This window comes from Mastacembelus armatus, chromosome 16, assembly GCF_900324485.2.
Source record: "Mastacembelus armatus chromosome 16, fMasArm1.2, whole genome shotgun sequence".
Taxonomy (NCBI): domain Eukaryota; kingdom Metazoa; phylum Chordata; class Actinopteri; order Synbranchiformes; family Mastacembelidae; genus Mastacembelus; species Mastacembelus armatus.
In genome coordinates this window covers 7,714,861-7,730,223 of record NC_046648.1, presented here as the reverse complement: position 1 = coordinate 7,730,223, position 15,363 = coordinate 7,714,861, and the positions used below count along the sequence as shown (strand labels likewise).

General features: G+C 39.4%; 1 protein-coding gene across 4 annotated transcripts in view; it reads right to left on the bottom strand.

The window, feature by feature from the left end:
- usp45 (ubiquitin specific peptidase 45) overlaps window positions 1-15,363 on the bottom strand; it is a 28,211-nt gene that overhangs the window by 6,686 nt on the left and 6,162 nt on the right. For 2 of the 4 annotated variants that reach the window (XM_026293797.1, XM_026293796.1), the window contains exons 6-10: window positions 10,545-10,696; window positions 8,540-8,635; window positions 8,044-8,174; window positions 2,789-2,876; window positions 331-419 (exon numbers count right to left, since the gene is read on the bottom strand). In XM_026293797.1, coding sequence (XP_026149582.1) covers window positions 331-419; window positions 2,789-2,876; window positions 8,044-8,174; window positions 8,540-8,635; window positions 10,545-10,696 — 556 coding nt within the window. The remainder of the gene's footprint in view (window positions 1-330; window positions 420-2,788; window positions 2,877-8,043; window positions 8,175-8,539; window positions 8,636-10,544; window positions 10,697-15,363) is intronic. The other 2 variants (XM_026293798.1, XM_026293801.1) reach the window with 1 other exon arrangement.

Below are 15,363 nucleotides of genomic sequence, written 5' to 3'. Positions count from 1 at the left end.
TCAAGTAATGGCATTAATGAAGTCTCTCACAATAGCTCAGGTGTAGGACTACATACTGACACAGTATTGACATTTATTGTGAAGAAGGACTGAATCAAAGACAACACAGATCTAAAAATCTGGATGTAGTCTTTATATTCAACAACTCAGGCAATTGAAGGAATTAGTTACTGTATATTCCCTGTTAACATTAGCAAGAGAAATTTGCCTGTATGACTGATTAATCTGACAAATGACTATCCTCTGCCTAATTAGTAACTGAGCTGTACTTCCACTAACAGCCACAAGATGGGACTACTGATCTTAGTCATCTGTCTAGTGCGGCACACGTTTGAACCTTTGACTCGGCGTTTGGTCTCCTCATCGGCCGTCTTCTCTGTGGGATTGTTGAATGCCTTAAGGATACCCGCTTTCACCCTCTGGAAAGAACAAACAAAATAATATAAAAATTCAGAGTTTAAGTGATATTCGTTAATGCAAACCAGCTGCACAAATTATTTTTCACTATGTGGGTTTTTATTTTCAGTTTACACACAATGACATATCACAGTCTAGCCTATAGCTGAGGTTGACAGGTGTATCTACTTTAATCATGATTACAGTAAAATAATTATTGTGCTTGTCTAAAAGCATTAACATGTAAAATTATTTGTGTATATTTGTTCTTAGTGGGGCCATCTTATTGAAGGTGACATGATCAGTGAGTATGTTGGTGAGACAACTGTGAAGAGGTACAGCCCCAGTAAAGCACCAATCAATAGATAATTGGCCATGGTCTGTGTCTGCATTCGAGACCAGTCAGCCCCCATCGTACAGAGACCCACGCACTGGACTGGCTATTTAGGTCAAAAAGCCCTGTTAATCCCAGTCTGCACCCCACTCAGTCAGCACAGTCAAATCACGCTGAAGCTCTCCTACTAATTAATTACCAGTAACCCCCACCTAACCGTCTCCATCCCCAAACAGTGTGCACCGCCTCACAGAGGATGGGATGTAAGAGGGGAGGTTGGGGGCATGGAGAGGGTTGCTGGTACAAGGGTGCAGGGGTGGAAACTAAAACGAAGACAGGGTGAAGAAGGACAGTCTATGCCCCGAGAGAGTAATACTTACCATCTCAGCTAATTGGTGATAATTGACTGGGCCCAAATTAGCATATTTAGATCTTTGATACTAATGGCCAATCAACACAACCACTTAGGGCCTTTAACAGGTTGGTACCACCCACTGCAAAAATACCCTATTTGACACACATCCACACTCATACAGGACAGTTTGTGTGTATTACTTTCAGTGCTTTTATGAGTTCTTTCAAATCTTATCATCAAGATACTTTGTCCGTTTTCAAGCTTCCGAGGTATGGGTTCATTGTTTGCACTGAGAAAAACTTTTTGTGTCATATTTAGCGTAAGTATACGCTTTATTAAGGAAATTTGTAAGATATATTTGACCTCGTTCAACAGCTATTAGAATGTATGCATTCATTTAAAAACATATTCATCAAGGTAGGCGAAAACTTCAGTGTATATGTTAATGTGCTTCGATATATAAATTAGTTTGAGTGAATGAATAGAGTAGACATACGCCCTCCCTCTTTACTTCCTTGATTGAATTGGAAGATGGGCTAATGAGCGTGTGTGTGTTTGTGTGTGTAGGAGGGGGTTGTGGGTGACCCTCAAGCATAATGGGACAGCCCTAGAGCTCATTCAGCAGCTGTGGGTTTCCCAAGATCACACAATGATGTCGGTCATGCCACTTGCAAGTCCCCTAAGTGGCACAACTGCTAGCGTTCACAAGTTTGAATGGAAGCAGGGGAGCCAAGCCTGAAGCCCCTCCAGGGGCCTGGGCCTGACCACTACACACACCCGCTATACCTTCTCCTCCTTGGTTCACGTAGCTACTGGTGGGGCCATGGGGGCCAGCTTAGCCCTATAAAGGGCTGCTGTGAGGTCCCTTAATTGCCCTGTAAAAGGTTGGGCAGTGGGGGTTCTCTGTATGTGCCAAAAACATGGCACCATAAGGTTAAAACACACACAAAAAATACAAAGACACTGGATTGCACACAGCCACCCACGACAACACAGCCACACATCTTACATTACAGTTTACAAGGATAGTATGGCTTTTAATGGACAATAAGGAAATCTTTACTGTGCTTCACTATTCAATACATTTTAAAAGTGGAAGGTTGGTAGGACTGACAACAAACATCCCAAGTAATGATGATGAAGTGTCCAAGAGATGCAGAGGAAAAATCTTTCTGGTGAGTTTACAGAATGAAAAATTTTTGCTATAGAGACGGTGTGTATGTCTCTACAAGGTGATCACTGATCTACATCCATCAGTATAACACTTTTATAAATGTAAAGGTGACCAACTGTTTGTTTCACTGTATTCCAATGTATTTTCTTACAACAAAAATAAAAGATATAAAATAAAAGTGAAAAATTTACTGCTTTTACAACACGCAAACAGCAGAAATACTGCATGTCTACGGATTTGTGGTTTTATATGCAATAATGCATACTTTGGCAAAAAACAATTTAAATACTAATAAGACAAACAAAGAGCCTATAGCCCTGCTAGTGACCTGATGAAGCATGGCTAAAACATTTACAACATGTTGATGGATGCTGAGGATGATGACAGTATTAGTATTAGCACAGCCATACATTACTAAAACATCATGTCCTCAAATACTGGCCTGTAAAGTGTTGTTAAAGCTGACTGAATATGTACATATGGCACTCTCACATTTGATGCATTTGTATACACTGTATGTAAGGCTTACTTTAGTTTCTTCTACTCGAATGGAATCCAATAAGTAGTGCAGAAGCTCCTGGCTGTCTTGTTGCTGGTAGCCCTTGAAGCGTGGAGCTCTGGAAAAACAAAAGACAAGACAGATGTAAGTTATAAATGCCAGAGACAGATGCTTTAAAAAAAAAAAAAAAACCCTGACACTTAAAAACGATAAACAAATGGAAATCTTTGCCTAAAACTGATTAAAATTATGAAATTACATTTGTACAACATAAAGCATGTGTTTAATAATGCAGTTAAGATTTGTCACAAATACACAGTAGAAAAACATATGTTTAAAACCATGTCATGAAATTCTTACACGCATTCCTTTCCAGTATTAAAGCAACAATAAAATGGAAAACAATAATTCAATAAGATTAACAGAAACTACTGGTAGGGGCGCTAAAAAGGGAGACAGCCTTTGTTCCAGTATGTCATCCCCTGGTGAGTACAGGGGTCCAATACAAGGCCAAAGTGTCCTCTACAGAACAAAGCATAAATGTTAGTTAAACCACCACTCTAACATGCTTGACATAAGGTCATCTATCTCCATGACTTTCTGCTGAGCATTTTCTTGGAAAAGCAGATTGGATTTCCATCCTGGACATCAATGACAGAGCAGCTGAAGGGTAGGCTCTCCTTGAGTCGGTCTCTTGGCTGTTCAGGGTGAAACAGATGTGAGGACAGATGGGCAGCCAAGGCTAAAGCCACTGCAACCTGTTGGGCCGAGCCACCCAAACAACCACCAGACAGGTGGGTCTAACAGGCACAACGCACACTGAAGGGCTATATCGTTGATTAGAAAACTATTAGTCAAACACTGAGGATATTCATAGGCTGTGGTGGTGGGTAACTGCTTTCACAGTAGTGTGCAGGCCTTTAAGGCTGCTTTAGAGCAGTCTTCAGGTCCTTAAGAGACAAACTCTGTATTCACTTTAGGTATTAAATAGAGTTATAATATTAACAAGTGGTAATGTTTTAATTGTTATTTTAATACAGACAATCTGGCTACAATGTTCTGTGGGCAATTACTGCCATTTATAACACTACTTTTTTGGGAAAAATCTGCTTAAAATAAATCATCTCTCTGAAAAACATTGACATGTGACCCAAGAATGATTGTCCAAGGCTGGGGGACACATGGCTAACCACCTAAACCCCACACGGGTCATAACCAGGAGGTCTAGATGAGCCCAAAGTCACCCTCCTCACTTACAATACTGACTGTCTTTTATGCCCTTTGTGTGCAGACACATGGAGAGCTTTGGAAAGAGGGGCAGACATGGTGGGGTGCACATATGTCATTTATGCAGCAGTTCTAAAAATGAACAGCATGTGAAGGAATGTCTCCCTGTAGTTTCGCTTACTAGCCTGTCAATCTCCCAGGAGAGAGAAAGCCGCACAGAGCAAAATATAAAGCAAAATAAGAAAGATGAAACGAGCAAGACAGAAAGAGAGTGAGAGACATATACAGTGATATGGAGAAAAAAAATAGAAAGCATGGTTGGGATCAGTGGGGATGAGGAGGTTTGAAAGCTCATCCCAGTGGAGAGAAGCAGAAGGGCCCTGTAGCGCTGCTCTCAATCTGGCCGATGCAAACAGCTGCGGTGCTAACACAATTAATAGCCGGATGAGTTAGTACCAGACACAAGGCCACACAAGCTCCTGCCTAGAAAACACACACACACACACACACGCACCCTGACACACACGCACCCTGACACACACGCACCCTGACACACACACACACACACACACACACGCACAATTCATCCAACATGTACTCACATACAGGCACAAAAATAGAAATGTGACTCCACAATATGTTCACCAAAAATGATGTGTTGGACATATATACAGGCTTGTGTAAGGTATACTGTATAGTTGGATGAAAATAGAAGATAGAAGATATAGATTATTCAGTTTCTTTACTAATTTAATTATTTACTAACCAAGTCTTTTGCCACATAAATATTTGTGTCAATGTGCACGTGTCATTCCAAAATTAATTTAAACTGTTATTCAATTCAGGGAAATGCTAACGGTATGTCCATTAAATATGATTGAATCCACTGCACTGTTTTAATAGCAGCTGATATTTAGTTTCTTGTTTTGAAAATGCATGGGCTACAAACATAAAATAATTAGACTGTGTAGTTAGAATCCTGAGGCTGCACTTCTCAATTCAGGATATGTGTGCACAAGCCAATATTTGGCCTTATATATTTTTTTAAAACCAACTGTGAATTTGCTTCTTTTATTTAACTTGAAAGCAGCCTACCTCCTGAGCAGACCAGCATGCCAGCTCTGCCTCTTTGTGTGTTTACGGTACATGTTTCCTGGATGCCAGAGCACAAGATGGAATTCATTGTTGTTCTCTGCTATTTCTATCAGGCATGTAAGGCTTCTCATAAAGCCTTTTGAACATTATTTGAAAGGTGTGGGTATGTGGACATTTATACATAACACTTGGATGGAGAAAAGAGCCAACATACCTTCCATTTTTTGAAATATAATAAAGTGTCCAGTGGGCATCCTGAAAACTGAATCAGTCCTTGAAAGAAGCAGGTGTAGATGAATGCCTCTGTTTGGCCTTTTGTCCAGCTTATGCATTAGATATGCATAGAGTGCGTCCCAATATACAAACAAAAATAATAGCTAGTCCTATCATCAATAAACAATACTTTATAATGCAGCAGAGAGAGTGTAAGAAAAACTCATACAAACTCAGAGGCCACCCAGGACTGAAAAGAAACAGATTTTAGTCTTTGATTAAATGTTATTATCCTAGCCTAGCACTGTACTAAAACAAGGTCTGGAAACAAGCTGGGATCCTCTCTGGCACCAGATAGAGTGTGTGGTGCTGGCGATCCAACCCACATAGTTTGGCACCGGTCTGAACACAGACCAGACTGCTTCACTGGCAGAAGCACGAGGAGCAAGGGGCAGGCTGTGGGGTACTCAGCTGGTTGAGGTCAAAAGCATAAAAACACATACACAAAACTGGGCTCGCTAAGGCTCCAGTGTTGCACAAAAAAAACTAAAACTGACCCTGACTTCAGCCACAATGTCTATTAACCTGCCTGTCATACAGTCATACTTAGTAAGACAGTGAAAGAGAAATGGAAAAGCTCTCAGTCCCCACAGGTCAAGGACAGACTAATGCTCTTGAAGTGACAAGAGCCTATAGTGACAAGTGAGGATGACAGACTCTACAGAGTGCAGCCATCAGAAAGGTCACTACAATGGAGAAAAATGTCCCAGTAAACAGGAGCCGTTCTTGACCCTGTCCTTTCAGCTCGAAGCTTTAGACCGAACTGAATGCAGACGAGCTGCTCTGTGGAGGAGTCGTATTAGGATGAATGTGAGAGCTTAGACTAGTTCAGAATGTGACTGCAATTATGAAGCATTTTGTGGATGTTAGAGGGAGCAGCATATACTGTAAGTAAGTAAGTCCTTCAAAGTGCAATAAATCTCCAGTTTTTCTCTTTCAGCTCTGTCATTACCACTACTTGGAATGAGAAGCTCTTCTCAATAAATGAACAAGGTCACACAGAACAAAGCCACCACTTTTGAATTCTTGGCAAAAGAGAATTGTATCACCTAATACTGGATTGCATGCTTACAGTAAAGCATGTAAAGGTCTTGCTGTAAAGGGGTTAAAGTAAAAAAATGAAATACAAGTGATTCTTTCCTAAAAAATTGTCAATTATCTGAATTGACTGTGTTGGATATTTTCTTCCCCAATCAAGTAATAGATTCTAGATATATCTGGGAGTACATTTCTAATAAGAGTTGCACCAGTGTTTGTTCTGAAAGCTTTACATTCTTAACATTTTATGTTTTTTTTTTTTTTTTAGCATTTTGTAGTACTCAAAATCATTGTGAGTAAATATTAAAACTGAAGTCCACCTATAGTAAATTCAATATTCTGGACATATTGTTAGAGGATCTATAGCAGATTCTCTCAATTTTCGAGGAGGAACGGGATAAACTGCAAAAATCTAGGTGTGCAAATCTTCTAAGATTTAGACAAAAAAACGATTCCAAATGTGCTTTACAAAGAAGATCAGAATATTACAGTTTGATGAATTTATTTTTTAATAAATTTGCAATAACATCTAAAAATGAATTTTCATTTTGTCATTTGAGTTTATTAATTGTAGACAGATGGGTAAAAAGAGAGGTGAAGTGTGAAAAGAAGTCTGAATATGTTAATACCTATGTGAATAGGTGCTGAGTGCTAAAGTCACACATCTGTCTGTCTATTCAAATACATATCATGGAACATGATAGATTATCACTACTTGAACTCAGACACATGTGAGTGCATAAAGGTGTGCGCAATGCTTCCTGTCTGGAAGAACGATTGTGCCCATGTGTGTTACAGGCTGAGGGGGTTCCAGGGAAGGTGGCAATCCACATACACACAAACACACACACAGAGGCCTGTCTGCTGAAAGCTAGATACCAGAATAATTGTTAAAGCTGCACCAGAGGTGTACCCAATCATCCAACGTTAAATGCCCTGGTCATCCACCTGCACTAGTAAACACTAAAAGACCTCCCACCCCACACCCCCTCACATACATACACACAGAGTGGACCCAACCAGCAGTGTATCACGCTCAAACAAGAACCCAACCGACAACCAAACATTCCCACCGTGCATAAAAGAGAACAAAACAATTGTACAAAACAAGAGTACAGTCTGTCTCACAGCCTGTTAGAACTGGCTCTGAATCAAATATGACACAGGTGGCACTGTGGTGCAGCGTGCAGCAGAAAGGGCTACAAATAGCTAGCTGCTGCTAGGCATTTACCAAAGCACCGTGCTTTTATTGTGTTTTGTGTATGCTGAGGTTAGAGTGCGTGAAAGGCATTGAGTCGGGACCAGGTGTTACCTAGGTCTGGCTGGTTAAAGTGGTCGCCGCCACAGCAATGGGGTGAAAGCAGGTGAAAGCTGTGGCTCCTGTATTATACACTGCTGCTGTGATGACAGGGAACTGCAATTCTAACAACTGTGGCACAGTCTGAAATATTTACTGGCCTTGAGGTAAAATATTTCCTTAGAGAAGAAAGTGCATCATCATGGGTAATGTTATGGGAGTCACTCTACAAGCTGAGTTGAAAACAGCTGTTTTCTGTCACTTCCATGTCACTCCTGCCACATCAGGAATGAATTTATGATGTCAGTGTTTCTTTAAACCATCTGCATTTACAAGAACTTGCAAATAGTCTTACTTCTGGCAGAGCTGGTTGAAGAGGATCTTAGGATTGACCGAGCCTTTCCCTGACTCTTTCATGCTCTGGAGGAACAGAAACAAGGCTGCAGTCAGGGGTTCTGGACCAGGCAGTGTTACTGTCAGTGGACTCTGTAAGACATGGAGACAAAATGAACATGAACTACATTTCTGTCCAAATTAGATGTTATATAAACAAATCTGCATGATTTAGCTGTAACTTCAATTATGTGCCACTAAACTAAGTTTAAAAAATAAGAGCAGATGGAACATATTTATTTATTTGAATTAGTATGTAATTTACTAAATAATGTCAGAAAAAATCTATTTTACTTCTTAAAAATAAAATTAGCATGAGATGTCCCAAAGATACTTTTTTAAATTTACAAACTGTGATGAAATATCATTTACTTAATGAGTACAACAGATGACTGATAAGGATGATAGTTTCAAAAGCAAAGTAATTAATATTTGTCCTATATGTTGCCTGGTTTTACCAGATTTGTCTCAACTGGGGGACAGATCCTCAGTTTGTAGCCTTTCTCCTTTACTTCCTGGATGAGGTCGATGAGCATATGTGTCTGGGACAGGTTCTGTGAGGACAGGATAGATATATTTTGAAACAGTTTACCGGTAATAATATTTCATTAACCAGGCGCTGAATTGCATTGGGTGAAGATTAAGGGTGGGAATATTTAGGCATTCCACGATTTGATTTGATTTCGATTTGGAGGCCCACAATCTAGCCCACAATCCAATTTTAAAAAACGACGCATTATTTCTATGCTTGTACTGTATAAAACCCCATTGCCCGTATTTGGGCCACAAACTATTTCCAAATGTATTTCCAAAGATCGTTGGCCTAATTTGAATAAAGTCAGACAAACTATATATCAATTGAAAACAGAAAACCTCACAATTCAAATGGTATAAACCAATTTAGGTTTGAATTATCACAGCAACAACAATTCCCTAACATTTAACAAGTACAAATACAGCAAGACCGTAACTGCTACCTTTGCTGATGTGCACAGATCCATACATGTACTGAAACGGCAGGTGTGCGTTATCAGTGTTTAAATGAGCCCAGTGATTAGTCCAAAAGACGTATTGCCCTTGAGGTAAAGCCATAAAACCATCGTCCTTCACATTTCAGTCATAATTAAAATTTTAATTCCGTTTGTTCTCCGGTTGATTTCACTGTTTATTTATCACAAACAGACAGTAGATTTACATTCTGTTCTTCAGGTATGACATAAGACCATTAAACTGAAAGGAGCCAAAAATCAGCAAATGAAAAGATCCAACAAAAATGTCTTAGACAAGAAGAAGAAAAATCAACCACAATAACAGAATTGTTCAAAGATCTGAAACTATAACCTGACTTAGCTTGTGGAAACTAAATGTGGTCAATAAAAATACCCTTGTGAAATGTTATCTCCATTTTAGTAGGATTTAGGAAACTTGTGGTGAGTTCATTAACCTGAAAGAGGCTTTCAAATCTATCTATGATCTGTGAGGTTGAAATGTAAAGAAGATCCTTGGTGAGGAGATAGTCTGATGCAGTCATTGTCCTCTTATGTTAGAAAGTATCTTTCTCTTCCTTTTCAAAAGATATTTGTTTTGTCACATCCTGGCAATGAAGACAGTTGCTATGGAAAACACACAATGTACCTTGCATTGTGAAAGCTGACACAGCTCATCCACTGACAATTACGTGTTTTCACCAGAAAGATTTCAATTTTGAAGGAGACAATACAAACAGATAGAGAGAGAGAGAGGGAAAGCATATAAAGCGCGCTCACTCGAATTTCAATCAATGATGGAGGCGCTGAAGGTGATTAACAAAATGGCGGAAAAAAACAGCTCCATTGTTAAAGAGGCATGTCAGTTTGCAGTCACCATGACACAACCAGAGAAAGACTAGGGAGGCTCTACAATGGTGTTGGATGGTGAACATGCCTTGCACCAACTGAGTGTCACTTGTGCATGAGTTGGTGAATGCGACAGCATTGCATTTACTGCTGCATTGAATATACTTTAAAATGACATCAAAGCCTAGACAATTTATTGCCACAGTGAGCATGCAACCATGCAATGTGGTTACTACTCCTAAGAAGCAGTTTTTACATTGTCAAAACATACACACAGGTCATCCTTAATGAGGGATCCACTTGTGATCAAGCTTTAAATTCATACTGTCAAATATGAGTAACTACACCTTTTTATTTATTATTTCATAAGGTATTCACCCTAACCAAATCAAATAATAATAATAATAATTACAGCAGCATGTTTCATAATGCATATTACTACTACTAATAAAAATCACAATAATAATACATTTAATAAAGTATAATATAATATAAACATAATACAGTATCTATCTATTTACAATTTGTTGGGCTTGTTTTTGTCACTTGCTAAATGTTGGTTTCTGCCCTACATACATGTACAGTAAATTCTGTATTTATATTTCATTCAGCTCATAGTGGTACTGACCTGCATAACAGCATTGAAGAAGCAGGTGTTACCAAGGTTAATGATGCCTTTGACAGGGACCAATGTGCTGTAGATGACTGGGCTCTTGCCTCTGGGTGGGTCAGTGTAATCAGAGGGTTCCTCTCGCAGCTTCATAATCTTGGGTGATGCTGCTAAAATACAGAAAATCAAAAACACGTCAGTGATGCACAAAAAATCTGAACAATAATGTGTATTTTGGTTAAATTACACAAAAGACTCTATTGATTACGTTACAAATGCATTACTGGGCTTGGGTGTGTAGACAGTCCTGTAGACAGTCAGTGTGTAGATTTCAGTTTTACAACCCTGATGAGTTCTTTAAGGTTACTTTTGGCATCGAGACTTGGCAGCTAAGCTTGAAGTTACAGCTGAGATGGTGGCTGGGTTGGCAACTGGCTGAGATGGATGGTGAATGTCAGCCTCACAGCTGGACAAAATTCAGTTTCCAATAATATGGGATTGTGGCAAGACACAAAAAAATTGGGCTTGCCTTGAAATGAGACTGGGGCAGTGAGCAGGGCGTTAGGATGACAGCTGTAAGGAAAGCTGGGTCATTTGGGAAAGCAGATGACAGCTGTAGAAGTTTCCACTGGTGAGTAAGGGAAGGGTGCAGGCTAAGGTTAGAATGATGGCTCTCCAGAGCCAGCTGTTACTCCTGATCACCGCTGAAAACTAAGCTTAAATAGAATGTAAGACGCAGATGGTCCGAATCTGACAGTGTCACACAGACGGTCTGCTGGGGGCACACAGAGTAAGTACTGCAGCTATGTGAGCTGATGGAGTCCCAGCAGCTAATAACAAAGATAACAACATGATGACTCAGCTACTGGTTTGCTAAGTAATGAAGAATACTGAAAATGGAGATCAGAGGGTCAAGCCCCTTTCACATATTCTGTGTATTCAAAGAATAGCGCACATATGGGGAAAAGCATTACGTGAGAAGCTTTCAAGAGAGAATAAATCCAGAGTTTAAAGTTAAACAGGAACACTTTGTGCAGTATGCAGCAAATAAAGGACAATTCACATTTTCCTGAATTTTGCATACAGTAAATTAATTTAATTTCTGAAAATTCTTGAAATTGTATAACTGTAAAACATTTGGCATTTTTGCATTTATGTTTTTGTGTGAGAGAGTAAATATAGAGAAATGTGGAATCGAACAGGGCCTTTTTGTATTTGTGTGATCAAGGTTGCATTGAAGTTTGAGACTTGGTTCCTAAACTGCCAAAAACAGACATTTTTAATGCATGACTACATTCATGTTGACAGTGCAATGCAGTATCAGTTGCTAAAATCTCAGGTGATGGTGCATCTTTGAATGCACCAAGAAAAATGTACACAATAGCTGCACCACTGTAACTGCAGATATACATGACATGGTGAAAAAAAAATGTCTGAATGGTTCTTTAATGTATTCCAGAAAAAGGTTTTAAAGAAACTGAAAAAAAGTCAAAAGCTGAATAGTTTCATGTTAATCAGAATACTACTACTGTACACTTACAATGACCGATAGTTTTTTATTTGTGAGGTTTCTACTGAAGATAACTTTCTTCCTTTGTTGTAAGATGATAATTTAACATTTCAGTGCAAAATGGCAAATTCTTGCAAGGACTGATAGCTGTACGCTTACAGGCTCAAGAGAAATCCACAAAGCACTGGTAAACACAAAAGAGTTTGGTCATGTGCACTTCACCCATGTAAACCAGGCAAGAGAGCAGGCTGACAGTCAGGCCTCTAGTCTGAACTTATGGTCAAACTGACAACCCGTAACATTACTCTCACTAATCTTCACAACGAATAAATGGCCTTGCCTTCGCAGATATTCCATTCATAGCACCTCTTCTTGCACACAGCACTTTTATTAAAAAAAGCTATTTAACCTACAGTGGCAGTCCACTGTTGGCTGCTACCCAGCAAGCTTTTCCTCTTCAAGGCCAAGGACATTAACAAGAATGTCCTGGTCACAGTTGCTGGAATGTGACCTTTGGGCTTTTTACTCATGGTGTGGCAATATGAATTTTATTCTGAATCAAATTTCACTCTAAAGAGTGTGAATTTTTAATTCAACTATGCACATGTACTGCTATAGATTTACATTGCTTTAATTGAAAAATGTTCAACAAGAAAAATAAATTTAGCGTTTTAAGACTTGTCCTGAAGTGATTTAGAAGCAGGGACAGCAGCTTGCTGGGACAGCACCACTGGGTGGAGCGTATGCTGCTATGGAGCTACACGCAGTGGTGCTAAATGCATCTGGCTCTCTGTGCTGGCAACATCTGGAGGCCTATTTTCATCTTCAATATGCAGCCATAAGGGAGCTCCCATATGTCAACCCATAGAATGCATGGAAAACATGTGGCGATGGGGGAAAAACTGCAGCTTTGGTTCAGGAAAAACAAACTGTCTATATTGGGATGGGGTGTGAGACTTGCAAGGTGTGACAAGGTACATTTATGCAAGTGTGAACAACTGAGCAAGTAAATGAGAAAATAATTGAGAGAAAGAAAATATGCAAATTAATGTGTTTACTTGTGGATCTCAAACACAAAACCAACAGACTTTATGCAACTTGGGTGTAAGAGCTGGGAATGGCACTTGAGCAAGGAGGCTGCACAGGAATGAAGAAAGTAAGTGTATGAAATGGGGATGCCAGTGGACACACTCTGCATCTGGGGCTGTCACCCAAGGTAAACAATGTTCAGGACGCCATCTGGTTGAGACTGAGAAGAGGGGGGGCATAAGAGGGCAGTGGGTGGAGGGAAGGGTTGCAATGAGCACAAGCATATGGAAAGGCAGATTTTTCCTCTCCCTGCAGCAGTCAGTGAAGGCAAATGTCAGCATGCGCTGTGTCCACGCTTGACTGTGCTGCACTCGGCACCACCACCTGGCCCTTCTTGCTCAGCCACCGAGTATAGGCAGCAGTGACACTGTGGAGCCTTTCCCTAGGGCAGAAGAAAGCATCACAGTGCTCAGGCTTGTCCACATGCACCCATGTAAACCAACACCTCCTACACTGACTGCTATCTTTCACACGAGAGAAAACAAAGAACTGGACTTTGTTACTTTTACAGAACAATATTAGAATAGTTGCAGACAAAAAAAAACATGCAAGCACTGCTGAAATCTCAAAGAAAAATTAGACTGTTCTGTTATGTGTGTTGGAATCGTTTTGATATTATGTTGAAATGCAGCAAGCTCAGTAGCAGGGTGCATGTTGTATACAAGCGTATGAAACAATGCCATAAATAAAACTGTATTTTTCACTATATTTGCTACTTTCTCAAATATAAAGCATATTACATCTAACAAAAATGGCATTTTTTAGTTGACCAGCTGCTTACAGTAAAAAAATATATATATATATTACTGATATAATTAAGACAAACACAAGAGCCTTTACATTTTTTTTTTCAAGAGGCCTTTTTATAGCCCTCTTATTGTGATTCATAGTCAGGCTGATACACTGTCAAATCTTATGGCCAGTGGGCTTCATGCCCCCATGTTTACTTACAGTGCAACAGAGTGGAGGGCCAAGGCCAGCTCCCTTCATGCACAGCAGCCAGTCAAGAGGAAGGCCAAGCAACACCAAATGTCTTATTAATTTGCTAATTTGTTGTGACTGCAGGGCATGAAAAGCCTGTTTTTTTGCCATCTGAGGCCAAGAGAATGCAGTGCCCTGTTACTTACAGACACAAACACACACATATACAGACACACTGCTTTTTGTTACCCACATGGCCTATTTTCATGTGCGTTGGTGGGAGTAAAGACAGGATTACCCTTGATTAGCTCCATGAATGCACCACCATGGGACAAGCATCTTACTAGCAACTGACTCAACTAAGCTAAACTGACAGTAAAGTATCAACTGTAGTTTCTAAAGTCAACAACCGGAGGCAAATAACCAGGTGAGTAAAGGTGCAGTAAAAATAGAGCACTCTATCTTCCACTTTAGCCTTTTACAGAGGAAGAGAAATCATTCAATATGAATCTAATGCTTCCACCATGGCATCTTGGCATTGAGCTCTCTGGGATGTAGAAATTAAAAAAAAAAATAAAAATGACACAGTAGGTTCAAAATCTGATATTCATGACTTTTTTTGGTCATTTAGGTCCATGTGTTGTATGGTCGCCCACCAATTCATTTAGTGCAATTAAAAAAAACAACAACATTACAACAATGTGGCAACCTGCTAAACTGTTCCAACGGAACCTTCCAGTCATAATTTCAGTAGAAGAAAAATATAAAGCTGCACTTTCACATGTTTGTGTGTTCACGTGTTTATATGAGACAGACACACACAGATAAAGAACAGGGATAATACACTCCTGTGAAATCTTTACAAACTGACTATGCAGAAGCTGAAATTTAACACTGTGACTGATTGCTTACTTTATGATGGTTGGTCACTTCTAACAATACTTTGCAGGTTCATTAGAAAGGAGAAATAAATTGGACTTTTATAATGCTTATAGGCATCTGATCTCATCTAGACACTCAGATAAAATATCCCCAATTCTTTTTTAACAAAGTTCGCATAACGTCAAAGGGCTTACATACAGCCAGATATATAACTAGATATCTAGCCATAAGTTCACCTCTACCACACACAGACATTTAGCCTTATATCTTGATTTGCTTTATAATCCATAATTCTCCTATTTATGTGAATATGTTTAACAGATATTGCTTGGAAATCAAACTCAAATCAATTTTTTTAAAATGATGTATGAATGTACCTATAACACTGGTAATCGAATTTTAAGAGATACCAATAGTATAAAGCTAGACAATATA